This window comes from Nelumbo nucifera, chromosome 7, assembly GCF_055504915.1.
Source record: "Nelumbo nucifera cultivar China Antique chromosome 7, China Antique-T2T, whole genome shotgun sequence".
Taxonomy (NCBI): Eukaryota; Viridiplantae; Streptophyta; class Magnoliopsida; order Proteales; family Nelumbonaceae; genus Nelumbo; species Nelumbo nucifera.
Window position 1 is genome coordinate 47,065,402 of NC_142655.1, and position 26,557 is coordinate 47,091,958.

The 26,557-nt window shown below is 47.7% G+C and overlaps 1 protein-coding gene across 1 annotated transcript; it reads left to right on the forward strand.

Annotated features, from left to right (window-relative positions):
* The first annotated feature begins 3,949 nt into the window (after positions 1 to 3,949).
* On the forward strand, positions 3,950 to 8,913 carry LOC148790460 (uncharacterized). Its single transcript, XM_088892093.1, has 3 exons — positions 3,950 to 7,727; positions 7,817 to 8,192; positions 8,262 to 8,913. The coding sequence occupies exons 1-2, from the start codon at positions 6,950 to 6,952 to the stop codon at positions 8,074 to 8,076; spliced, it is 1,038 nt and encodes a 345-aa protein (XP_088748219.1). The 5' UTR covers positions 3,950 to 6,949; the 3' UTR covers positions 8,077 to 8,192; positions 8,262 to 8,913.
* The last annotated feature ends 17,644 nt before the right edge of the window (positions 8,914 to 26,557 follow it).

A 26,557-nucleotide genomic window follows, 5' to 3' on the forward strand; every position in this document is an offset into this window, starting at 1 on the left:
CAATTTGACCGACCACATAAGCAGACTGACGTCCGATCTGCCATCCAACAGGAAGCAACCAGCTCGCACATCATCAGCTTTAACCCTTTCTGCCTTATTTGATCTTGGCTCAAATCTAGATGGACCCATAGTCAAAATCCATAACAATTCTGTTTTCATATCTTTGAACCATATCTAACCCTCTATATAGAAAATGCCTCTATTTAGATAGATCCAAATATAAATTGAATCACTTTTACTTGATTCAGTGGCCCAGCCGTAATCTTAATTTAGCTAATCTCCTACCCACTATATTAAATATCATTGGTTCAATGAATAACCAATTGACCTATGCAATTGAATCATTAATTCATTAAATTTGATGGGTTATTGGTTTATGTATTATTTTACTTCTAGGAAAATCTATGATCCCAAAAAAATTAGGATAGAAAAAAAATAAGTTTTGAGCAATCAAACCCCCTACGAAATGCACCTTATTGGTTACTACCTTTTATGATACCAATTTACTGGTTATATGTTTTTTTAGTATCATAATCAAACTTTTTTCATCTTTTTTTATAACGAAAGCATTATGGGTTAATTAACTGACATGGACGAATAAACCCCTAATTCATTGTCTCGAAAGGAAAAAGTAATTGAATCTTATAAGACATGTTTTAAAACACTAATCTTACAATGTTTATATGTTTATATATAAACATACACATCCAAACTCATATCCATCCTACAAGGAAGCAAACCTATGACCGATCTGGTTTTATATTTGATCATTTTATCAACAAAAGCTAACTAAATATGAATATGGTAATGTTAGATCTTGGTTTGATCAGTTTCATTCATTGAATTAGTTAAAATTCCCTATATGTGTTGATTAATGTAATTATTGATCAAAAAAAGATTGGGTAGATATTCTCTGAATCAATAGGAAAGGGAATTGTAAGCTAAGGTGGCATTTGATAAATTTAATTTCTAAAGTCTAGAAAAATCTGAAAAGACTCTAAAAGCATGATGTGAAAAATTTGCTTTTCTTTGCTTTATAGAAATCTGAGTGTTGTGACATCTAAAGAAATATACATTTTATTAATTTACACATAAAATATTTATTTAAATAACAATAAAAATTATTAAAATATTATATAATATTAAAAATAAATAATAAAAAAGAATAATTAGAGCATATTGTCATGAAGTGACACAATGGGTTGTTGGACTAGAGGATTTATAGATGTTTCTTGAGGCTCCTAGCCAATTCTACATGTTTCTGGGGTGTTCTGGAGTGTTCTCCATGTGTCTAAAAGGGTCTAGATGTTGGTGGAACTCTCTACAATCTTGTGGAATAAACTATAGGGGTTGGGAGCAATCTAGACTTCCTCTAGAGTGTTCTTGTATCTTATGGAGAAGGCATCCCCTAGAAGAGTGTAGATAGTAGAATGTTCTAGAGGTGCTTCTGGATGATAGTAAGCGTACATAGTTCTAAAGGATTCCTAAAGGGGGTTAGTGTATAAATAGGGATATCCTCCTTCATTTGCAACAAGTGTCCAAGTTGTAGGAGGCATCCAAGTTGTAAGAGCACTCTTTAAGTTGCAAGCTTTCTTCTAGTGCAATACAATTTATTCCTCTTACAATACTTGGTGTGCTCTTGTGTGCCTTGGTGTGTGTCCTTAGTACTTAAGGAATCTAGCAAGAAGGGTCTTGGGTGTGCAATTTGGCTGACTTGCTTGGAGGGCCAAGTGAGTGCCACACAACTTGGCAACGGGAGTAGTCAGGTTGTGACAAGTGGTATCAGATCAACTTTGTTAGGGGTGTGTGGGAGCTTGTGCATGGACATGATGTCGAACAGACTCAACAATAATAAGACACATGAGCAAGTGAAGGGCCACTCCAAGAAAACAACAGAAGCGTCAAGGAATGTCCTTGCTACCTTGGAGGCCAGGATGGCAAGGTCGGAGCTTGCCACGAGACATGCAAGACAAATGCGCAGACATGGGTAGTTGAGTTAATGGCCTAGAGGGTAGGTTGGTGGAGCTCAACGCAACCATGTAAGAGGTCGTATGTCTTGCCTAGCATGGGAAAGACAAAGAGTGGGAAGGGCTAGAAGCCAAGCTAATGGGAAGATTGGCCAAGGTCCAAATAAATGTGGATGAGCTAAAGGCAAGCATGGTGCTCTACAAGAAGTTGTTAGCATAGGACGAGGTGGGGATTCTACAGGACGTGCCAAAGGTAAGGGCACCTAAGCCACCTCACTTCAATGGTTCCAGGGATGCATGGGCATTGGACAACTTCATATGGCATGAGGAGCAGTACTTTGAACTCATGCACATAAGGGATGAGTAGGTCAAGGTATGTGTTGCCACTAGGTACTTAATTGATTCAATTGTCTTGTGGTGGAAGTGGCACTACGCAGACATGGATAAGGGGCAATGTCACATTAACACATGGGAGTATGTACGGGAGTTCTCCACACTCATGCTTGAGATACCCAACATGGCGGACAAGGAGTTGTTGTTCAACTTCATGGAAGGACTTCAACCATGGCAAGAAATTGAGTTAGAATGTTGGGGGTGTAGGATCTAGCCACTGCCATGGATAGCTCAATGGAGCCCAAGTATGCAAGGGATGGCCACGACATAGGTGGGGGAGATGACCACAGCCACAGGGATGGTCAGGGCATGTAGAGTGATTACTAGGGCAAGGGGGCCCAAACCAAAGCGTGGGACAGCAAGACCAATCCGCCTAAGTCAAGGGACAATGGCAAGGTAAAGCAGAGTTCTTCATTTGTGAAGGGGACCACTATGCCCGTGATTGTCGACAATGAAGGGCACTTAGTGCACTAGTGGAACAAATGAGACAAAAGGAAGATGGCCTTGAGGTGGCTAGAGAGGTCGGCTAAGGTGCAGCCAAGACCACGACAGGGTCAAGGTTGATGCATGTGGAGGTGTTGATCAATGGTGAGAAGACCTAGGCCATGATCAACACAGGGGGTGACTCACAACTTTGTCTCAATTGGGGAGGCAAAGTGCTTGGGCTTAGAGGTCACAAAGAGCACGGGCATGACCAAGGCATTAATTCCCAAGCACGTGAAATAGAGGGCATTGCTCAAGGATGATCATCCCACTAGGGAAATGGCAAGGTGCCATAGATGTGACCATGGTGCCAATGGATGACTACTAAATGATATTAGGTATGGACTTCTTCAACAATGTATGGGCTATGCCCATTCCTTAAGTGTGGGTGTTGTGCATCATGGAGGCAGGGGCCTCATGCATTCTACCTTTGGTGGATGGGGCATGTCAAACAATGAAGAAGTTATCAGCCCTACAACTGGGTGTGGGGCAAGGCCATGGGGGCCAATCTAGTCTAGGGGTGGACAAGCAACCTAGGACAGTACAACACGACAAGTAGGTCAAAGGCAAGGACAAAGTTGTGTATGTAGGCCTAAGCCAAAGCAAAGGTCGACGAGGCAAGGACAATGGCAGGGGCCAGACAACTGATCAAGATTGGAGAAAATGGGTGGCTATAGCAGCTATGAAGGCTACATATCCAAAGGGCAAGGAACCTAAGGAGATTATCACTGAGACCATGACTGCTTTTCCTATGGTAACTCCATGGGTGGAGTAGGTAGTTAAGTGGAAAGGGTTTCCTGCATCAAAAGCATCGTATGTACGAGTGGATGACCTGATTGTGGCCGGCCACGAAGACTTGATCAGGCAATGGGATGCACAATCCAATTGAGTGCAATGAGGGCATTGCACAATTAGGTGGGGGAGAATGTCATGGGGTGGCACAATGGGTTGTTGGGCTAGAGGTTTTCTAGATGTTTCTTGAGGCTTCTAGCCAATTCTACATATTTCTAAGGTGTTCTAGAGTGTTCTTCATGTGTCTAGAAGGGTTTAGATGTTGATGGAACTCTCTAGAACTTTGTGGAACAATCCGAGTTTATGTGGAACAACCTAAAGGGGTTGGGAGCAATCTAGCCTTCCTCTAGAGTGTTCTTGTATCTTATGGAGAAGGCATCCCCTAGAAGAGTGTAGATGGTAGAATGTTCTAGAAGTGCTTCTATATGATGCCAAGTGTACATAGTTCTAGAGGATTCCTAGAGGGGGTTAGTGTATATATAGGGGTCTCCTCCTTCATTTGCAATAAACATCCAAGTTGTAGGAGGCATCCAAGATGTAAGAGAACTCTGAGTTATAAGCTTTCTTCTAATGTAATACAATCTTTTCCTCTTACAATACTTAGTGTGCTCTTGTGTGCCTTGGTGTGTGTGTCCTTAGCACTTGAGCAGCCTAGCAAGAAGGGTCTTGAGCGTGCAATTTAGTAGACTTGCTTGGAGGGCCAACGTGAGTGCCACTTGACTTAACCAACGGGAGTAGTTAGATCGTGATAATATGCTATGTTTGGTAGGGATGAAAATATAACATTTCCGATGGAGTTAGGCTTTTCAAAAGATGGAGAAGCTCAGTTGAAGACAATGAAAGTAGGGATGAGACTCTGTGTCAAAATGAAAGGTGTAACGGAGAGACAAGCAGAGTTAAGAAGTGTGGTAGTGTGCGAAATAGCGAATGAAGCAATGTTTGTTGAAGAAATAGAGAAGTGAGTGAGGAACCCTGGAGGAGTAAATGTTCGAGGAGCGGTGAGAAGAATAGTCGGGGGAAGGTTCTACTTTTTTATTTTTCTGGATTCAAAGGAAGAGGTAGTGAAACAAGTGAGTTCAAGCCCATTGACATGTCTTGGATGAAAAATCCTTTCGCACAGATGGAGCTCTGATTTGGAAAAGGGGAAAATCTCCTGCGGGTGTCTGAAGTGGAAGGTATCTTAATTTGGCCTTCCCCTGTTTGCGTGGAGTTGGAATGTGTTTAAGGAATTGGGTGACATGTTGGGCGGTTTCGTAGATGTAAATCCCTTAAACTTGAGATAGAAAGATCTAGAAAGTGGTGTCGATGGAGATTCAAGGAGAGGTTTTCATGGTAAATGTGGTGGTAGAGGGACCAGAGATGCTAGAAGGAAAGGGACTTCGGACGTCTAAACTAATGGCCATTGATGCAAACCACTTGAATGTGACGTAGGGTCCAAGTACGTTAGCAAAGGGAGGACGGAAGAGGTAGGAAGGCAAAGAGTCGAGGGGAAAATATGGAAGGAGATTAGAAGGGAGGTTTTAGAATCTTGCTCTCCCACCATAGGAAAAAGATTCAACGGCATAGGGAGAAACATCGAGGAGCTAAGCGAGAGAAGGTTCCAAGAACATGCAGAGGGTTCGTAGAATTGAAGATGACCTAAGAAATTTCAATGAGCAGATTGGAGTTGATTACAGCTAAGGTGGGGCCCATGCCCAACAGTTAGGTAATTGAATTTGTACTTTGTAAGGCTCTTGTGTGTGTGGTGGGACCTAGGTTTGCTAGCATTTCAGATGGACAGAATAGTTTAAATTCTCCCACCCAAACTATTTTGTGAGTTAGTGGTTCAACTTTGGAAAAAGCTAGTTTTGGTGGGCCGAAGATGAGGGAGGTTGGGCCTAAGCCCAGAGGTCAATTTCAAAACTTGGTTGGAAGCTAACTGAAGGTTCAAAGCCTTGTACCCATATCTACTAATGATGCGCGACCTGGTCACTCCTAGCTGGAAGTGGCTACGCTCCTAGCTAGCGGCGGACAAAGCACCTGTGAAGAAGAAGATGAAGGGATCCTAAGGAGTTCACCCAGCGGGAACACTCCGATGCTTAAGTTAGTAATTGAGAGAGAAAGCTGAGAGCTGAGAGAGAGAGAGAGAATTGTAGAGAAATTATAGCTAAGAGTGAGGGTTATGCAATTACCTTCTCTCATTGGGGGTCGGAGCCCTTATATATTGGTGTCCTGACAAATCAGGTACAATCGCCTCTGATACTCTACAACAGCCATTATTTGCTAGACTGAGGTGGTGGGCACAAGTAACCGCTGTAGAGTACGGCCCTACCAGACAATACACACCCTTCAGGGTTGGCAGTCACGATGCCGCCTAGCAAGAGATGTGGGTGCAGTCTACAGATTTGGCAGGTACGGTTGTCAGGCAGGAAATCCTTCTATGATACTTCAAGTTGCTGTCGATCTACATTGTGCCAAGCTGCCTTGTACCGAGCTACTGATATTGTGCCTAGGGGCCTCTGCCCGAAGTATGCTTTTGAGGTGGCTTACTTAAGCTTGGACAGGGCAGAATTTATTCTAACTTAGGAAGTTGATGAGCTTGACCCGAAGTGCCTTCAGCTCAGGACATTCTCCCCTTGGGGGAATCTTATCTCAGGGTGCTTCCTACTCGGGAGAATCTTAGCTCGAGGTAATAGAGTATCATCTTGAAGCGATGATACTCAATGGACTAGTCACGCTGAATTGTCACTTATGTTGAGTCATGCCCACGTGTCCCCTTGTCATGAGGTCGGGGCGAATCACCCTCCATCAATTGCCCCCCACTCCCCATGCTAGGGGTCCTGACCTAATGCGGGGAGTTCACGATGTGACGGGTGGATTTGGCCCGAGGTTCAGGCCGTCCATTCAGATAGTTCATCGGTCAGACCAGTTCGCTGCTCGGCTCAATCAAAGATAACCCGGGTCGTGTACCGTTCACGCACAGACGTCACGCGATCTATAGACTCCGCGGATGCCAAAAAACACGCTAAACTGATTTCACCTTGGCTGTCGCGGAGCTGGTTTTCTTGAGAGCCATTAGATCCTCTTGATCTCGACCGTTGATTTTTGGACATAGCGACTATAAATAGGGAGGACCCCAATCATTTTCTCTGCCATAAGTTTACAAACTTTCATCTTGAGGTCGCGGCTAAGTTCCTCAGCTCAGGTTTTCCAATCTGCCATTCTTCCTAGTTTGATCATTTTCCCTTGGTGAGTCTCCTTAGCCTCTCCTTTTCAGTTCGTTTCCAGCTTCTTTTCAGTTCGTAGATAGCTTCTTTAGTTCATAGTTCGTAGCTATGTCAGACCAGAGCTTCAGCAGTCTTTTAGATGAGCCCGAGGAGGGTACCTTGACTCAAGTAGGTGCCTCCGAGGCACAGTCCACCTCCGAGGCACAGTCCACCTCGGATACCCCGGCGTCCACCTCTCATCGAGGTCAGATGCCGGACAAGTTTGGCCCTTCTACTATGACCGTAGATAGACGTAGGGCCCTCATAGTTTGGTATAACCTTCCTCGGGAGTATACCTACCATCTTCCTGCGAGCGACTTCCCTTGGGAGCACGGTCGTGACAAGATCGTGATTTTCGGGGAACAGCTCGCGGCCGGACTTCGCCTTCCACTGCACCCCCTGATTGTTGAAGTGTTAAATCACTTCGATGTAACTATAGATCAACTCCACCCGAACTCTGTCTGGAATGTGGTCGGTACAATTTCCCTCTGCTTCGACTATGCTCTGCCTCTTGACCTTGATATTTTTTCCTCCATCCTTTCCATAAAGAAGAATGCATCTAGTGTTCTCCTCGAGCACAGGGGGACCTACTACCTATCCCCTCGCCCGGGCTTCAAGCTGTTACATAAGCTTCCCAATAAAATCCCAGCCTGGAAACGGGATTATTTTGTAGTTCACAACTCTGCGAGTTGGCCCTTCCCTACTCACTGGAGGGTGGCCATTCAGGACTTCGACATTAGGCTGGACCGAGATACAAGGGAGATACTTCAGTCTTGGGCAGAGCTTGGCTTCGACTACAAGGACTACCTCACCGAGAACAAGCTTATTCAGGCCGGTCTGAGTCCCGGTAGGACGCCTTGTTTTAGAGTTAGTATTTTTCTTCGGTAGCCAATATTTACTTCTTGGTTGCATCACTGATGTCGAGCTTTGTTGCAGGACCTATGGAGCGACTTAGTGCGAAAAAGCTCTTCGGAAAGATGAAGGGGGGAAAGAAGCGAACTGCTAAGAGAGCTCGTGTTGAATCTCCAAGGGCTCCTACTCCCGAGCCTGAGCATCCCGCTGATGCTCCTCCGGTGATTAACTTGGAGTCGGAGAACCCCCTCCTCAGGAGCCCGAGACGACTGCGGAGCTCGCTCCCGCGCCCGATACAACCGTCACTACCTCAGGGAGCGAAGGAACAACTCGGAGCATCTTGAACCTGTAGTACAGCCTCTGGAAGAGCAAAGGGGTTGTGAGTGCCGAGGAGGTCTCTGAATGGGCCGAGCTATCGCCTGCTCAGCTCAGAGCTCGAGCGGCTACCCACTCCATGGTGGTAAGTCTCGTCATACTTCAACTTCTGCAATTGTTGCTTTACTGGTGCTAACTGGCATTCTCTTGGAAGGTGAACTCCGTTGTGCACGCCCTGACTCTCCAATCCGAGAGGCACTTGAAGCGAGCTCTGGCTACCGAAGACTCAGCTCGTACGGCTCACATTAATCTGAAGCTAGCTCGTAGTTAGATCCACTGGTTGGAAAGCGATGCCATAGTTCAGAAAAACTACATTCAACTATTGATGTCGGAGAAGGAGGAGTGGCTGCGCGAGAAGGAGGAGCTACTGCGCAAGGTGGAAAGCCTTGAGGCAGATAAGGGGGCTCTGAAGCGCGAGGTAGAGAACCTCAAAGCTGATGTCAAGAAGCGAACCGATCTCCTCCTTGGCGCTATGGAGGAGGCCAAGGTCAAGGTCGTCCAAGACTATGTAAAGTCGGAGGAGTTTGACGGGGCGATGGTGGAGGCCTATCGCAAAGGCATCAAGCTCAGTAGGTGGCTGATAAAGCGCGAGTTCCCGTAGCCCGCGAAGCCGCTGAAGACCCAAACTCTGAGGAGGAGGGTAATGACGTTGAAGAGGCCACTGCCACCGACCAGTTCGGCACTTCTGTGGAGGCTTTGAGCAAGAATAAGTCCCCCAAGTAGTTGGAACGGTCCTTGTACTTTGAGCCTGTGAGCTCAGTTTTTTCTTTCTTTTCTTCTTTTGTAACAAACTCCTTGTAATGAAATATCTTTGTAATGAAAGTACACTTTTTGCTAAGTGTTGTGCAATTTACCTTATTTGCCAAAGTGATTATTTTACCCCGAGCTGTTAAGCTATCGAACTAAATACCCTTAGTGGGGGTTTTTCAACTGTTGTCACCCCGAACTATCTCCTAGTACTTAGTAGGGGTAATTTTATGATGTACACTGAGGTTTGTGACATAGTAGGGTATATGCCTGACCTATCTGCACCTGGGTTACTTAAGTTGGTGTTGGTTATCCCTAGCGAGTTCAACCTATTGTATGTCGGGGCGGGCTATGCATCGTAGGGTTCATACCTGAGCTGCCTGCGCCTCGGGCATTAAAAGTACTTCGCCTATGCCGATGATGCGACTAGGTCTTATACGGTGCCAAGGTCTTTCGTTAGCTTGGCATTTTAGCCCTTAAGCTGGGGAGCAACTTATAGTCCACTCTCCTAGAGTTTGCCCATGCCAAAGAGGCGACTGGGTCTTATAGTGCTGAAGTCTTTTCATTAGCTTGGCGTTTTAGCCCTTAGGCTGGGGGAGCGACTTATAGTCCACTCCTAGAGTTCGCCCATGCCAAAGAGGCGACTAGGTCTTATAGTGCCGAGGTCTTTTTGTTAGCTCGACATCTTAGCCCTTAGGCTCGGAGAGCGACTTGTGGTCCACTCAGCTCGGTAATTACAGATAATATTGCCTTAAATTGACAATATTCCATGCTCGAGGTATCTGCTTTCCTTCTAAGGTTTTGAGCTCATACGTTCCTTCCCCAAGCACCCGCTTCACTCGGTAGGGTCCTTCCCAATTTGGCCCGAGCTTACCAACACCGGGCTCAGGTACCATGACTTTACGAAGAACTAGGTCTCCGACGCGGAGGTTCCACTTCTTGACCCTGGCGTTATAGTACTGAGCTACTCTCTATTGGTAGGCCGTGGTCCTAATGTAAGCGAGGTCCCGTACCTCATCAAGTAGGTCGAGGTTGGTGCGCAACTCGTCCTTATTTGCTTCATCATCATATGCTTCCAAGCATAGCGTGGGGACCTCGATCTCAGCAGGGATCACTGCCTCGGTGCCGTAAGTGAGGTTGAAGGGGGTCTCGCCTGTTGCAGTCTTCACCGTGGTTCGGTAAGCCCATAGTACGCTGGGCAGCTCGTCTGCCCAGAGTCTCTTAGCTCGGTCCAGGCGTGCCTTCAGTCCGTGGAGAATGGCTCTGTTTGTGACCTCCGCTTGGCCGTTCTCTTGAGGGTACGCTACCAAGGTAAAATTTTGTTGTATTCTCATATCTTTGCACCAGTTCTAGAATTTAATGTCCTCAAACTGCTTGCCATTGTCAGAGATGAGTACTTGGGGTAGCCCGAAATGGCACACTATATTCTTCCAGAAGAAGTTCTGCACATTTCGCGTTGTGATCGTTGCAAGAGGTTCGGCCTCCACCCACTTAGTGAAATAATCAACTGCTACCACCAAGAACCTCCTCTGTCCTGTCGCCGGTGGAAATGGTCCGAGTATATCAATCCCCCATTGTGCAAAGGGCCATGGGCTGGTGAGGTACTTGAGGTCAGCAGCAGGCTGGTGGTAGATGTTGGTGTGCTTCTGACATTTATCACACTTTCTAACGAACTCAATCGCATCTGCCTTCAATGTTGGCCAATAATATCCCTGTCGTAGTGCTTTCTGGGTGAGGTCCTGCCCCCTAGGTGTCCGCCGCATAGGCCCTCATGAGTGTCGCGGAGCACAAGCTCGGCTTCGGAAGGTCGCAAGCAGCGCAGATATGGGAGCGTGTTGGATCTTCGGTACAACCGTTCATCTATTATGACGCATTTGGCTGCCTGACGCTCTACCCTTCTGGCAGCATTACGATATGTAGGGAGGGTCCCGTGTAGCAGGTAGCCCACAAGCGGATCAATCCAGCTCGGCTCTACTTGTACGACAGGAACGACCTCCTTTGCCCCCCCAAGAATGCTAGGCCGAGGTAGGTTCTCTATGTACACGGTTCTCATGGTGTTATCGCTTGTGCTGGCTAGTCGGGACAGGGTGTCGACCTTAGCGTTCTCGGATCTCGGGATTTGTTTGATGAAGTATGATCGGAAGTTGAGCAGAGCCTCCCTGACTTTGGCTAAGTAGGCGACCATGGTTGGCTCGTGAGCTTCTTTTTTGCCAGTAACCTGGTTGACCACGAGTTGGGAGTCGCTGCAGAAAACAATGTGCTTAGCTTTTACTTCATTCGCTAAGGCCAGCCCGGCTATCAACGCCTTGTACTCCGCTTCATTGTTGGACGTGGCGAACTCGAAGCGTAGTGCGTACTCCAATTTCACATCGCTTGGCCCATACAAAACGATTCCAGCCCCACTACCCTACTGATTTGACAAGCCATCTACATGGAGGATCCAGGGTTCCTCATCCCAGGTCAGGTTCTGTCTAACCAAGAGAGTGGTCGAGCTAGTTGGAGCTTCCTCGCTGTGCTCGGGCTCATCCAGCTTGGGGACTTCGGTGCTGAAAGTGCATTTTGCGACAAAGTCAGCCAAGGCTTGGGCCTTGATGGTAGTTCGCGGCTTGTACTGTATGTCGTACTCGCTGAGTTCGATGGCCCATTTTGTCAATCTACCAGAGACCTCGGGCTTGAGCAAGACTTGCCTTAGAGGCTTATTGGTGAGGACGACGATCGTATGAGCTTGGAAATACGGTTGAAGTTTCTGTGCTGCAACAACTAGCGTGTATGCTAACTTCTCGATCTCTGGGTACCTCGTTTCTGCTTCCTACAACACTTTGCTAACATAGTATATGGGCCGTTGGACCCGATCTACTACTTTTATCAGTACCAAGCTGACTACCTCGTCACTCGTGGAGAGGTACAACTCCAAAACATCTCCCTCCTCGGGTTAGGTTAATACCGGGATGATGGCGAGGTACCTTTTGAGCTTGTCAAAAGCATGTTGGCACTCTTCGGTCCATTTGATGTCCTTGCTTCTTTTAATTGCCTTAAAGAAAGGCAAGCAGCGATCTGTCGATTTAGACATGAAGCGGCTCAAGGTGGCTATACAGCCGTTTAACCTCTGAACCTCCTTCAATTTCTTGGGTGGTCTCATATCTAAGATGGTCTTAATTTTATCAGGGTTGGCTTCAATGCCACGTTGGTTAACAATGTAACCTAAGAATTTACCCGAGGTGACACCGAAGACACACTTGTTCGGGTTCAATTTCATGTTAAACTTGTGCAAAATCTCAAAGACAGAATGTAAATCTTCTATTAAATCATTCAAAAATTGAGTTTTGACGACCATGTCGTCTGCATAGCATTCTACTTTTTTGTCGATCAACGGCTCAAACAATCGGCTTACAAGTCTTTGAAAAGTAGATCCAGCATTTTTCAGCCCAAAGGGCATGACCTTGTAGCAGTATAGGGCTAGCTCGGTTATGAAGGCCATTTTTTCTTCATCGGTCGGGTCCATCCTGATTTGGTTGTAGCCTCAGTAGGCATCCAAAAAGCTCAATAACTCATGCCCTGAGGTCGTGTCCACCAAACGGTCGCTCTTGGGGAGTGGGAAGTAGTCCTTCGGGCAAGCTCAGTTCAGGTTGGTATAATCGATGCAGATGCGCCATTTATCGTTAGCCTTTTTTACCAGAACGGGGTTGGCTACCCAGCTCGGGTAATGGACTTCCCTGATAAAATTGGCTGTGAGGAGCTTCCCGACCTCCTCGTCAACTGCTCTCCAACACTCTGGGGCTAGGTTGTGTTTCTTTTGTCTAACACACCTAACTATAGGATCAATGTTCAATTTGTGAGTGATGATTTTAGGGTCTATGCCGGGCATTTTTTCTGCGGACCATGCAAAAATATCTAAATTTTGAAGTAAAAAACTTACCAGCTGAGATCGTAGAGGCTCCTCAATCATCTCTTCTATGGGTGTAGCTCGCTCTCCATGATACTCAGCAAGTCACTCTAGCTCGAGGTCATCTGTTGCTTTGGCTTTCCCTTTGAGGGCGGCGATGTAGCATTTACGCGACTCGAGCTGATCACCTCGCGCTACCCCAACTCCGAAATCCATGGGGAACTTCATGGCCAGATAATAGGTGGAGACCACTGCGGGTAGAGCATGGGTGATGGGCCGACCTATTATGGCATTGTACATGTAGGGAGTCGCGACCACCAAAAATCTTTGCTCGAGTCTCACTATGCTAGGCCAGGTGCCGACCTCCACAGGCACGATGACTCTCCCCAGGGGCCGGACTTCCTCTCCGCTGAAGCCCACCAAGGGAGTGTTTACGGGATTTAGATCGCTTTCCTGAAACTAGAGCTTGTCGCGACCACCAAAAATCTTTGCTCGAGTCTCACTATGCTAGGCCAGGTGCCGACCTCCACAGGCACGATGACTCTCCCCAGGGGCCGGACTTCCTCTCCGCTGAAGCCCACCAAGGGAGTGTTTGCGGGATTTAGATCGCTTTCCTGAAACTAGAGCTTGTCGAATGCGGGCTTGAAGAGTATGTCCGTCGAATTGCCTGAGTCGACGAGGACACACTTCACCTCGAAATCATTGATTCTTATCTTTACAACAAGCACATCGTTGTGGTGGTACTGAACTCCGCGTGCGTCATCCTCTGTGAAGAAGATCGGTTCCTCTGTCCTTGGCCGCTTCGGGGGATTCCGCTCTTCCCTTTCGATCTCGCGAGCCGAGGTCGTTGCCATAGCCAAGGTGTAGCCCACGACGATCGATCCGCCGGTGATCATTTGGATTGTTCCCCGAACTGGCCATTCTTTGGGTGGCTGCCTCTGCAATTGGTCACCTTGCCTGTTGCTGGATTCGGGAGCATCTCCACTTTGCTCCCCTTACCGCCCTGTTTTATTATCATTTTTTACAAAAATTCTTAAATATCCGCGACGGATGAGTTCTTCTATCAAATCGTGGAGGTTTTTACAATTTTTGGTACTATGACCGTGATCTCTATGGAAATGACAATACAAATTTTTATTTCTAGTATTAGGGTTCCCTCTCATCCGAGGTGGCCACTTCACGTAGGTCGCATCTTTGATTGCCATGAGAATCTCTGCTCGCTTGATGTTTAAGGGCATGTAATTTGTCCTCTCAAGAGGAGCTCGGAAAGGATGGTCTGGCTTTCCTCCCCGAGCTGGTTCTTTCTTTTTCTTGTTGTCCCCGCTAGCTGGGATCTCACCTTCTCTTCTTCTCTTCTCCGGTGGACTTTCGTTCTTCTGGTTTATTTTTTCCTCCGTCCCGATGAACTGGTTCGCAAGCTTGAGGAACTCAGTTACATCCTTAGGTTTGTTGGCAACCACGTGCCATTTGAATTCTTTGTGTGTTATGCCTCTCCTGGCTGCTGTGAGTCTCACTGTAGGGTGTAAATCAGGTATCTGGAGGCATGCATCGTTTAACCTTTTGAAGTAACTGTGGATGGACTCCCCCTCCCTCTAGACGATGTCGAGGAGGCTTTCCTAGGACCTTGGGCACCTTTAAATGCGAAGTAAAAGCTTGCATGAACTGCGCCCAACTTTTAATTGACCCGAACGCGAGGTTGCTATACCATGTGCGAGCTACCCCTTAATCTTAGCTCGGGGTGCTTCCTACTCGGGAGAATCTTAGCTCGGGCTAACGGAGTATCATCTAGCAGCAAGCTACCACGCTGGATCTCAGTGGACTGGTCACGTTGAGTTGTCACTTATGCTGAGTCATGTCTACGTGTCCCCCTGTCATGAGGTCGGGCCGAATCACCCTCCATTAGCTACCATCTGGGAAAGGCTGCAAGAAATCACTGAGGTAAGAAGAAACAAACTTACAACTACATACATTGGTGAGAAATGACTTGTGCTATATATACAGATTCAGTTGGGAGAAAATTCAAGCAAGAAAAACGCAATTAACTCAGTTGGGAGAAAATAGAGTATGGGTGAGCAATCAAATTTGATTAATTTTATAAGGGGCACAATTTAGTTGGAGAACAATGTTTTCTCTTTTTGGCCTTTTTTTAAAGGAGCAAATCTTACAAACTCCCCCATCTCTTACCTTACGAGTGGCCACTACGATTATCCAAAACAACAAATAAGCCACAGATGCCACCATTTCCTTTACTCTCATTATTTCCTTTCTTTCTTTCTTTCTTTCTTCCTTTCTTCTTGTTCTTGTTCTTGTTTCTTCTTCTTCCCATGGATTTAGTGCAACCAAATCAGTCACCAAACTGCCATTATTCCCATTTTCCCCTCTCTCTCTCACACACACACACTCACTCTCACTCACTCTTTCTCTCTCCTCTTCCCTTCTTTTTATTTTTCTTTTCTTACAGAGAAGAACGAAAGATAATCAACAATCTCTGTTCATGGATTCCTTTGTTTATCAACAATGAATAAGAAGAAAAAAAGAAAAATTAAGAGGAGCTCTCGAATGCAACCGGAGGTAGCTTGACACTTGGAGAGGGCAAAGGAATTTTCTACATGAACAGGAGCTAACAAATTACCTTGGACATCTAAAAAATACTTTATTTCTCCAGGCATAAGGGTCCACTTTATGCTACCAAATGCAACCTAAGAAGAAAAGAAAGAAAAAACAAAAAGAAAAAGAAAACATCAAGTCCCTATTCACTTTTTGAATAGTTACTTAAGTAGGTAAATGCAGTTATCTGGGTAATTTTTTCCTAGGAAACACTTAGTCGAGTAAGTGGATTAATCCATGTTCTTTAATTTCTCATGTAAATAAGGTAATGACCATTTTAGCCATAAAAATCCATTATTGAAGGGGACATTTTTATCGCATTCAAGTGTTGGAAATTTCCCCCCATGTTGAAAAGTTTTTTATCCACCTAGAAGATGGGTATCACTTACCTGTGTAAGTGGTACCCAGGAAAATAAACTTTCTCTGGTCCCCACATAAATCTGAAAAGAAAAACATAGGATTCTTGGTCAATGAGAACCAAAATCTCAATTACCAACTTTCCTCCCTCTCTAAATCCAAAAAAGAACATGCCACAAGGTTTAGCGTGGTTCAAGTTGAAAGCTTACGTCCATTGGAAGAGAGGGAAAGATATACACTAAAAATAATAAGAGATACACAGCTGACCTCTCTACAATCTTACAACAAATTGTCCATCCTCACTCAACTCTAATCATTGATAGCCAATGACTTTAATAAGAAAACATCTAATTCCATCAGAACTATACAAAGGCTCCTATTACTCCTATAAATATGTATAAGTCCCCAATAGTTTTAGAACAATACAAATGAAACACAACTTTTAACACCTTCTCTGAAAAATATCCAAATTTAACCAAAAACATTCTTTGCAAACTCACATTCTAAGGTAATGGAAATGCTCTATTTGGTTATTGATGGAGGGTGATTTGGCCCAACCTCGTAGCATGGGTACACATGGGTGTGACCTTGCCCAAACAGTGACTCAGTGTGATAGCGCAGCTGACATAACCACAACTCGGGGGAGGGTCTCACCGAGTTGAGCTCGACAAGTGGGCGGATAAACTACTTGCCAGAAGTCGTCTGGCCTGCATCTCCTCCCCGGGGTTAAGGCACTTCAAGGTGCCCCAAGGTCGGGGTATCCTGACCTTTCTCGATACTCGATCTCCTCCCGATGGACTTCGGGCCACTCCCCGATGGGAGCTTATTGACCCACCTCTAGACACCCCGGGGTGAAAACACTTCGGGCCAGACAACTCGACATAGCTTGCCACAGGCAGCTCGCCACCTATGGGATAGCCCGGTACGGGGTGACTCGCGAAAGGGTACTTCGGCGTACCGCCGAAAGATCTCCTGCCCGTCTACCGTACCCGACAAATCTGGGGACAACAGCCATGTCCCTCGTCAGACATCGTCGTGCCTGCCACCTTTAGAAGGTGTCTTACACCTAACAGGCACGTACCCTGCAATGACGGCCCCACGCATGCCACCTCAGCCTTGCCTGTAATGGCTGTGGCAGACTGACAGTGACAGTTATACCTTAACTGTAACGGCTGTGGCAGACTGACAGTGATCGGCATGTACCCTCCATCTTCTCTTTGCTTCTTACGTAGAATACTGACTTAATCGTCGAAGCGTTCCCGCCGGGCAAACCCCCCGGGGATTTTTCTTCTTCCTCCTCATTTCAGGTACCTCTCAGGAGTCACGTAAGTGCCAGCTAGGAGTGACCGGATCGCGCTACATCATTTGGCACCGTTTGTGGGAAATGCTTCGAAAAGCCTTTCTCCAAACTTTCACGTCTCTTTACTCTCCAGAAACTCAACACTCATGGCTTCCTCAGCAATATCGGATGAAGCACGGAGATGGATAACTCCAGGGAACAACCCCAGCTTCCTACTGTCTACATTGGACAGTTCACCATCCCCCTCTCGGCAGACGGAATCCCCAGCTTGAATGTGCCTCTTGCAATGGCACCCGTCGTCGTGCCACTCCCTGCTACGGTTGGAGTGACCTTCACAGAACCTTCGGTCTTGCCCACAGCGGCCAGCCTGAACCAACTGGAGGACTTGATACAGTGCATGCGGGCCATGCAGGCCCAAATGCAACAGTTCCAACAATTTCAGCTCTATCAACAACATGTGCTGCACCAGGTCTCCTAGTATCAGTATCAGCAGTAGTTTCCCCAGTTACCCCAACCTCAGCTTCAGCAATCGTAGCCTCCCCCTCGACACCCAATCTCGCAATGAGCTGGGTCTCGCCGTTAGGAGGAGCACCCATCTTGCCAAGGAGAGGCCCCCCAGAACCCTCCAAGGAGCCAGGCCTCCTCCCATGGCAAACAAGAAAGACCGGCTGCTCCGACCTCGCCACGGGCTGTTAGGTCAGGAGGACCCCAGCTCGCCAGGCCCATGTCACCTCAGCCCTCAAGGCCTGGTACCCCATTCCTGGAAAACCGATTCAAAATCCTGGCTGCAGGCTCCAAGTAGGAGCTCTCTGTCCGTAACCATCACCAGCGGCCTGAGCTGCTTCCCACACACACCATTCTTGATAGTGTAGAAGTGAGCAGCATGAATGTTGAGCCCGCCAAGAAGCAGAGATGCCACTGCTGAGCTCGCCGGTCTGCCACCCACGACCTACCCGAGCTCGGAGGCAAAGAAGAGATAAGCTCGGGCGAAGTCAAGGCACTCATCCTTTTAGTTCAATCCCCCCTATCTCCCGAGCTCCTGGCAGTCCCAATGCCTAAAGATTTTAAGCTCCCCCCTCTTGATAAGTACGACAGGTCGTTCGACCCAAATGATCACATAGATGCCTTCCAGTCGCAAATGCACCTAGCAAGAGCAAGTGAGTCGTGTATGTGCATTGCCTTTTCCACCACTTTCAGAGGAGTAGCCCGCACATGGTACCGGAACCTGGCGCTCGGATCAATAAGAAGTTGGGCGCAGTTTGTGCAGGCTTTCACGTCCCATTTTGTTACCAGTAAGCGGTGCCCGCGAACTGAAGAGAGTCTCTTCAACATAGTGCAGAGAGAAGGAGAATCCATCTGGGGCTACGTCAAGCGATTCAACGAGTTAAGAAAGGCATGACGCACAAAGAGTTCAAATGGCAAATGGTCGTCAACCAACCAGCGACCATAACTAAATTTCTTAAGCTCGCGGACAAGTTCATAGCCACCCAATAGGGGATCAACCAGAAGGGCAAGAGCGCGCCCGAAAAGAGGAAGAGGGAAGGAGAGCCTTCCAGCCAAGGGGACAGCTGAAAGAAAAAGGATGCGGCTCGGGAGGCAAAGCTAGGTTAGTTGTTCTGAGCTCCTGCAGCGGACCGAACTGATTACACCCCACTGAACACAAAGCGGGCCAAAATCCTGATGGCGATCAAGGACACTCCGTATGTGAAGTGACCACCCCATTCGAGGGGAAATCCCAATGAGAGAAATAAGAATCTGTATTGTAGTTTTCACAAAGATCACGGTCATAGTACTGAAAACTGTAAAAATCTCCGCGACGAGATTGAAGAACTCATTCGTCGCGGATATTTAAGGAACTTTGTACAAAACAACAATAATAATAATAAAGCAGGTCGGCAAGGGGAGCACAGTAAGGATGCTCTCGAGTCCAGCAGCAGGCCGGCCGAGCAGTCACAGAGGCAGCCTCTGGAAGAGAGCCGGTCCGGGGCACCATCCATGTTATAGTGGGAGGTTCGATCGTCGCGGGTTGCACTTCAGCAGCAGCTCAGACGTCAGTTTGCGAAGCCGCCCAGGAAGAACGAAATCCTTCGAAGTGGCCGAGGACAAAAGAGCAAATTTTCTTCATAGAAGATGACGCGTGAGGGGTCCACTACCCCCACAATGACACACTTGTGATAAAACTGAGGATCAACGACTTCGAGGTCCGACGCATACTCGTCGACTCGGGCAGCTTGGTAGATATCCTCTTCAAAGCTGTACTCGACCAGCTTCAGTTGCCGAAAAGCAACTTGAAGCCTGTGGACACTCCTTTGGTAGGCTTCAGCGAGAAGAAGTCCGGCCCCTTGGGAAAATAACAGTACCTGTGGAAGTTGGCACATGGCCCTGCGTAGTTAGACTCAGCCATGACTTCCTGGTGGTCACGACCCCCGACCCATACAATGCCATAATAGGTCGGCCGATCACCCATATCCTACGGGCGGTGGTCTCCACTTACCATTTGGCTATGAAGTTCCCTACAGACTTCGGTATAGGGGTAGCGCGGGGCGACCAGCTTGAGTCCCGCAAGTGCTATGTCGCCACCCTGAAGGGAAGGACCATGGTGGCCGATGACCTTGAATTGGAGCGGCCTACGGAGCAAGGCGAGGAACGAGCCGCGCCCACGGAAGAAACTATCGCAGTTCCAACCTCAACAGCAGACCCAGTTCGAAAGCTTCAGATCGACGCTTCTGTCCAGGAACCTCTACGAGCCGAACTGGTAAGTTTCTTACTTCAAAATTTGGATATTTTCGCATGGTCCGCGGTAGAGATGCCCGGTATGGACCCCGACCTTATAACTCACAAGCTGAATACTGATCTTGTAGTTAGGCCCGTTAGACAGAAGAAATGCAACCTAGCCCCGGAGCGATGGAAAGCGGTCAACAAGGAGGTCGAGAAGCTCCTCGTAGCTGACTTCATAAGAGAAGTCCATTACCCGAGCTGGGTAGCCAACCCCGTGCTAGTAAAGAAGGCCAATGACAATTGGCGCATGTGCGTCGACTACACCAATCTAAACCAGGCTTGCCCAAAAGACTGCTTCCCGCTCCCCAGAATTGACCGCTTGGTGGACGCGACCTTAGGGCACGAGTTGGTAACTTTCTTGGATGCCTATTCGGGCTATAACCAAATCAAGATGGACCTGGCGGACGAAGAAAAGACTGCCTTCATCACGGAGTTCGGTCTATACTGTTACAAGGTCATGCCCTTCGGGTTGAAAAACGCAGGGACAACCTTTCAAAGGCTTGTAAATAAGTTGTTTGCGCCATTAATTGGCAGAAAAGTAGAATGCTATGTAGACGACATGGTCGTCAAAACTCAATTCTCACATGAATTAATACAAGATTTGCATTCTGTTTTTGAAATTCTGCATAAGTTTAATATGAGACTGAACCCAAACAAGTGTGTATTCGGTGTGACCTCGGGCAAGTTCCTAGTATACATCGTTAACCGGCGCGGCATTAAGGCCATCCTGGATAAGATTAAGGCCATTTTAGATATGAAACCACCCCGGAAGTTGAAGGAGGTTCAGAGGTTGAATGGCCGCATAGCCGCCCTGAGCCGTTTCATGTCCAAGTCGGCGGACCGCTGCCTGCCGTTGTTTAAGGCAATTAAGAGCAAAGGGTTTGAATAGACCCAAGACTGCCAGCTCGCATTTGATGAGCTCAAGAAATACCTCACTAGTGTGCCGATCTTAACCCGGCCCGAGGAGGGCGATGTTTTAGAACTGTACCTCTCGGCGAGCGACGAAGTTGTCAGTTCGGTACTAATAAAGGAAGTAGATCGGGTCCAACAACCCATCTATTATGTTAGTAAAGTATTGTAGGGAGCAGAGACGAGATACCCGGAGATAGAAAAGCTAGCATACGCACTAGTAATTGCAGCTTGGAAGCTCCGCCCATACTTCCAAGCTCATACTATTATCGTCCTCACCGACAAACCTCTAAGGCAAGTCTTACTTGAGCCCGAGGTCTCTGGTCGGTTGATGAAGTGGGCCATTGAGCTCAGCGAGTACGACCACCAGTACAAGCCGCGAACTGCAATTAAGGCTCAAGCCTTAGAAAATTTCATCGCCGAGTGCACATTCAACTTTGAAGTTCCCACGCCGGTTGAGCACGAGGTCCCTAGTTCGGGTGAGCCCGAAGCTCCCAGGCCGGTTCAGTCTGAGCCCCGTGAGGTAGCAGCCAGTGTGGCATCTCTCCTAGCTAGGCCAAGTGCGAGCTGGGATGAGGAGCCTTGGATCTTTCATGTAGATGGCTCCTCGAACCAACAGGGCAGCGGAGCCGGAATAGTTCTGCACGGCCCAACTGGCACGAAACTGGAGTACGCGCTATGCTTCGAGTTCGTGGCATCTAACAATGAAGCAGAGTACGAGGCGTTGATATCTGGACTAGCCTTAGCTAGAGAAGTAAAAGCCAAGAACATCGTTATCTGCAACGACTCCCAGCTCGTTGTCAACCAGGTCACTGGCGAGTACGAAGCTCGCAAGCCTACCATGGTCGCCTACCCAGTCAAGGTCAGAAAGGCCCTGCTCAACTTCCAATCACACTTCATCAGACAAATCCCTAGGTCAGAGAACGCTGAGGCCGACGCCCTGTCCAGGTTAGCCAGCACCAGCGACATCACCATGAGAACCGTGTACATAGAGGACCTACCTCGGCCTAGCATTCTCGGGGGGGCAGAGGAGGTCGCTCCCATCGTCCAAGTAGAGCCGAGCTGCATTAACCCGCTCGCGAGCTTCTTGCTACACGGGACCCTCCCTGTAGATCACCCCGCTCGCAAGCTTCTTGCTACACGGGACCCTCCCTGTAGATCACCCCACTCGCGAGCTTCTTGCTACACGGGACCCTCCCTGCAGATCGCAATGCAGCCAGAAGGGTGCAGTGCCAGGCAGCCAAATACGTCATGATAGAGGAACAACTACACCGGAGATCCTACACTCTCCCCTACCTGCATTGCTTGTGACCTACCGAAGCCGAGCTCGTACTCCGCAATGCTCATGAGGGTCTGTGCGGCGGACACTTGGGGGGCAGGGCCCTCGCACAAAAGGCACTTTGACAAAGGTATTATTGGCCAACAATGAAGGCAGATGCCATTAAACTCGTCAGAAAATGTGACAAATGCCAGAGACATGCCAATATTCACCACCAACCTGCTGTCGACCTCAAGTATCTCACCAGCCCGTAGCCCTTTGCACAATGGGGCATCGATCTACTCGGGCCATTCCTGCCAGCAACAGGTGGAAGGAAGCTCTTAGTAGTACTAGTGGACTACTTTACCAAGTGGGTAGAAGCCGAACCCCTCGTAACGATCACAGCCCGAAATGTTCAAAACTTCTTTTGGAAGAACATCGTGTGCCATTTCGGATTACCTCGGGTATTGATTTCCGACAATGGCAAGTAGTTCGAGGACATCAAATTTCAAGACTGGTGCCAAGAGATGGGAATCCGACAGAATTTTACTTCAGTTGCACACCCTCAAGAAAACGGTCAGGCAGAAGTCACGAACAGAGCCATCCTCCGTGGATTAAAGGCACGGTTGGACCGAGCTAAAGGATTGTGGGCAGATGAACTACCCAGTGTTCTATGGGCAAACCGGACCATGGAGAAGACCGCCACGGGAGAAACACCCTTCAATCTCACCTACGACACTAAAGTAGTGATCCCCACAAAGATCGAAGTACCTACGCTGCGACTAGAAGCATACAGTGATCAGACAAACGAAGATGAGATATGTACCAACCTCGATCTACTCAACGAAGTAGCGGACCTCGCGTACATCAGGACCACAGCCTACCAACAGAGAGTAGCTCGGTACTATAACGCCAGGGTCAAGAGGCGGAACCTCCGCGTTGGTGACCTGGTCCTTAGTAAAGTTATGGTACCTGAGCCCAGCGCTGGCAAGCTTGGGTCCAACTGGGAAGGTCCCTACCGAGTGAAGCGAGTGCTCGGGGAAGGAACGTACGAGCTCGAGACCCTCGAAGGGAAACAAGTACCTCAGGCATGGAATATTGTCAACCTAAGATAATACTATCTATAAGAATTGAGTAGGCCATGAGCCACTCCCAAAGCCTAAGGGCCAGAATACCGAGCTAATATGACCTCGGCAGAACAGGACCCAATCACCTCCATGGCATGGGCAGACTCCGAAAGTGGCCTACGAGCCACTCCTCCAGCCTAAGGGCTAAAACGCCAAGCTAATGAGCACCTGAGGTGCAGGCGGCTCGGGCACGAACCTTACAACAAATAGCCCGCCCTGGCATGAAAAGGTTTGGACCCGTTAAGGATAACAGATGGCAACCTACCTCGGGTGCAAATAGGTCGGGCATGCGCCCTACTATGTCCCTCAACCCAGCGTACACAAGGCTACCCCTATTAAACAGTTCGGGGCCACGATGGCCGTTAAGGAACACCCACTTCGGAAGTTCAACTCGATAGGTTAACAGCTCGGGGTGAGATAACCATTTCGACAAAAATAAATTGCACAAACTTTTGACAAAAAAAAAATCTCTTCATTGTAGAAGATTCATTACATGAACTTCATTAAGAACGTCTTGATTACAAGAAAGAAAAAGGGATAAGATTAAGTTTACAAATACAGGGAGCAAACTACTTCGGAAGCTCGTCGCCTCTATTAGGGACCTCCTCGGGGGCAGTAACTGGGCCAGCATCCTCTGCTTCATCTTTGGCGCCCTCATCTTCAGAATCCGGATCATCTTTTGACTGAGGCACGATGTCATCAGTGATCTGTTTAGTGGGGATGGCGCTCGTATCCAGGTCGGGGTAGAGGTGCCTGATTAGCCATCGACTGAGCTTGAAGCCCTTGCGGTAGGCCTCAGTCATAGTCGATGACGGCCTGAGTCTTGGCCTCCTTGAGAGCACCTTCGAAGATCGCAGCCTTCTGTCTTATATCTTCTTGGAGGTACTCCACCTCATGCTCCAGCTTCCCCTTTGCCTCCCTGAGGCCTTGCATCACGAGCTTCAGGGCATCCCGCTCAGCCTTGAGGCTGTTCACCTCAAGCCCTAAGGCCTCTTGACTGACCTTGAGCCCGTTTACCTCGGCCCTCAGCTTATGTTTATCTCGGGCCAGCTCCCCCTTCTCTGCCATTAACACCTCGATGAAGCTCTTCTAAGCCGAGGCGTCACTCTCCAGGTGGTGGACCTAATAGCGAGCCGCCCTTAACTCAGTATGTGCTGCGCTGGATGACTTCTCAGCCTCCAGAGCCCGCCTCAGGTGCCGATCTAATTGAAGAGTCAAGGCGCGAATGGCGGTGTTCACCTGCAAAAGGGAAACCGGTCAAGAGGGAAGCCAAAAAAAAAAAGAAGGGGGAAAAAGGAGACTCACCACCATAGTATGGGTGGCAGCTCAGGCACCGAGCTGACTACGAGTGAGATCAGCCCACTCGCTGACCTCCCCCGAGTATGTAGCTAGCTTGCTCTTTTCCAGGCTGCACTGGGGGTTCAGGACGGTTTGACTCCCCTGGCCCTCCGAGCTAGACGCCGTCACCTCTACATCGTGAGTGGAACTCTCAGCGGCCTCGGCGGCAGCTTCGACAGGATAAGCCCCAGTAGCAGCCCCTGCAGCACGAGCCTCGGCAACGCTCTCAGCAGCAGGTTCAGTGGGCTTGGCAGCAAGTTCGGTGGGCCTAACAGCAGGCTTGAAGGGATGGGATATCCATCACATGGATGCCCAAGTCTTGCGGAATGGATAGGGCGAATTGCAAAAATTTCTCCCATCTTTGTAGGGAATCAAATTCCCTATATTTAGAAAAACATGTTTTTCAAGGATCAATCTTGAATCAAGAACCAAACCAGATCTGAACCAAAAGGAGTAGGAGGGAGGATGTACCTGATACAGAGAAGCAATATCTCCCAATGGAGGTGTTCACGCCCAAGGAATGATCCAAAATCTGCTCCCACTGAAGATGGTGTAGTGCAGGATGGAGCAGAATCAACAATGTTCTTCCGAAAGAACTTGACCCTTCACAAGAATCAACTGGACGGCTTGTGAGTACAGCTCCAACCAATCTTTTCCCAAAAGATTGGAATCAAGATCAGATCTTGATTTCTCCCAAGAACTGGAGGTCGAATTGAAGGTGATGGCAGCGGCAGGAAGGAGGCGGCATGAGAGAATTCGTAGGGTGTAGAAATCTCTCTTCTTGTGATTTTCAGCTCTGAAGAAAATTGAACATCAACCACTAACTGTTTCCGCCCCTTTCTTCTTTCATAATCTTAAAGGGATCAGCTCCTAATCTCATTAGGAGTTGCTAATCCAAATCATATTTGGATTAGAAGTTCCTTTAAGTGATAAGGGATAACCCTTATCTTATCTACAGATCAGATCAGCCATCTCCCAATCTAATTAGGAGGCTTTCAGATCTAAATCTCATTTAGATCTTGGACTCTCTAAGTGGATAGGGTCTATGCCCAATCCTATCAGCTGATCCATCTCAGAATTCGCCCCCTTTAATGATCAAACACTGCCCGACAAGGGAGGACCTCTCCCTCGACTGCAAGGAACAGTGTTGCACTCTCCGCTTACATGGATCCTGGGAATTAAAACCTTTTGCAAATCATTTCGAAACCATAACATATATATATATCTTTATATAAATATATTTTGCAAAACAAAATCTCAACAATTGAAATCGGCTACCGGCAGTCTTGGTTTCCATCAGAGAGAGTGCATCCCCAATCATTACCTTTGTCCGACAAAGGGGCTGATCCTATCACTATGATCACCCACTCAGATGAATTCTCGGACTGTCCCAACATACCCAGGTTTTGACCCCCACTAAGGATCTCACTGATTGGTACATCAAAGACAGCCCAATCTGACACCTAGTGTAGTATCATAATCGAGTCTAGGGGTTAGGTGTAACTTTCCAGTTTTGCCCATCTATCTCCAAGGTCTAGGGCAATACTGGAAATTTGGTCCAGTTCAAAGGTTCTATTAATCCTACACTGCATGTGCTTCGGGTCTCACCCAGGTAGCTGAGACAAGCCACCCCAACAGTTGGCCGCACACCAGTGTTAGCCTTGGCAGGATAAATCTCCCCAGACTTACCCAATGGCTATGAACATTCTAAACTAACACAAGTCTCATTAAGTGTCCAGTTTAAGGGTATTACACAAAAACACACCACAAGAACATGAATCAAATGTGTACTTTATTCATTTACAATAAATTCATAATGTACATAATTTTGATTGAAGCTAAGGGCATACAACTGTTTAATAGCTCCCACTTGCACTTAGGTCCAATCTGGTATAAGCTGGAGTCCCATACTTTCCACGTGTTTCTCGAACACTTTTTGTGTCAGTGGCTTAGTCAATGGGTCTGCTACATTCTCTGCTGATGCTACCTTCTGAATCAAGATATCCCCTTTACCAACAATCTCCCGGAGTACGTGGTACTTCCTCTCGATGTGCTTCGACTTCGAGTGGGCTCGGGGCTCCATGTGCTAGACAGAACTACTCCCAATTCGTGAACAAACTTTTTCATCCACACGACTTCCTTGGAA

Coding starts and splice junctions, on each gene's coding strand:
- LOC148790460 (XM_088892093.1), top strand. CDS start 6,950: ATGTCAGACCAGAGCTTCAGCAGTCTTTTAGATGAGCCCGAGGAGGGT. Junction 7,728..7,816: donor TCAGGCCGGTCTGAGTCCCG/GTAGGACGCCTT, acceptor GCTTTGTTGCAG/GACCTATGGAGCGACTTAGT.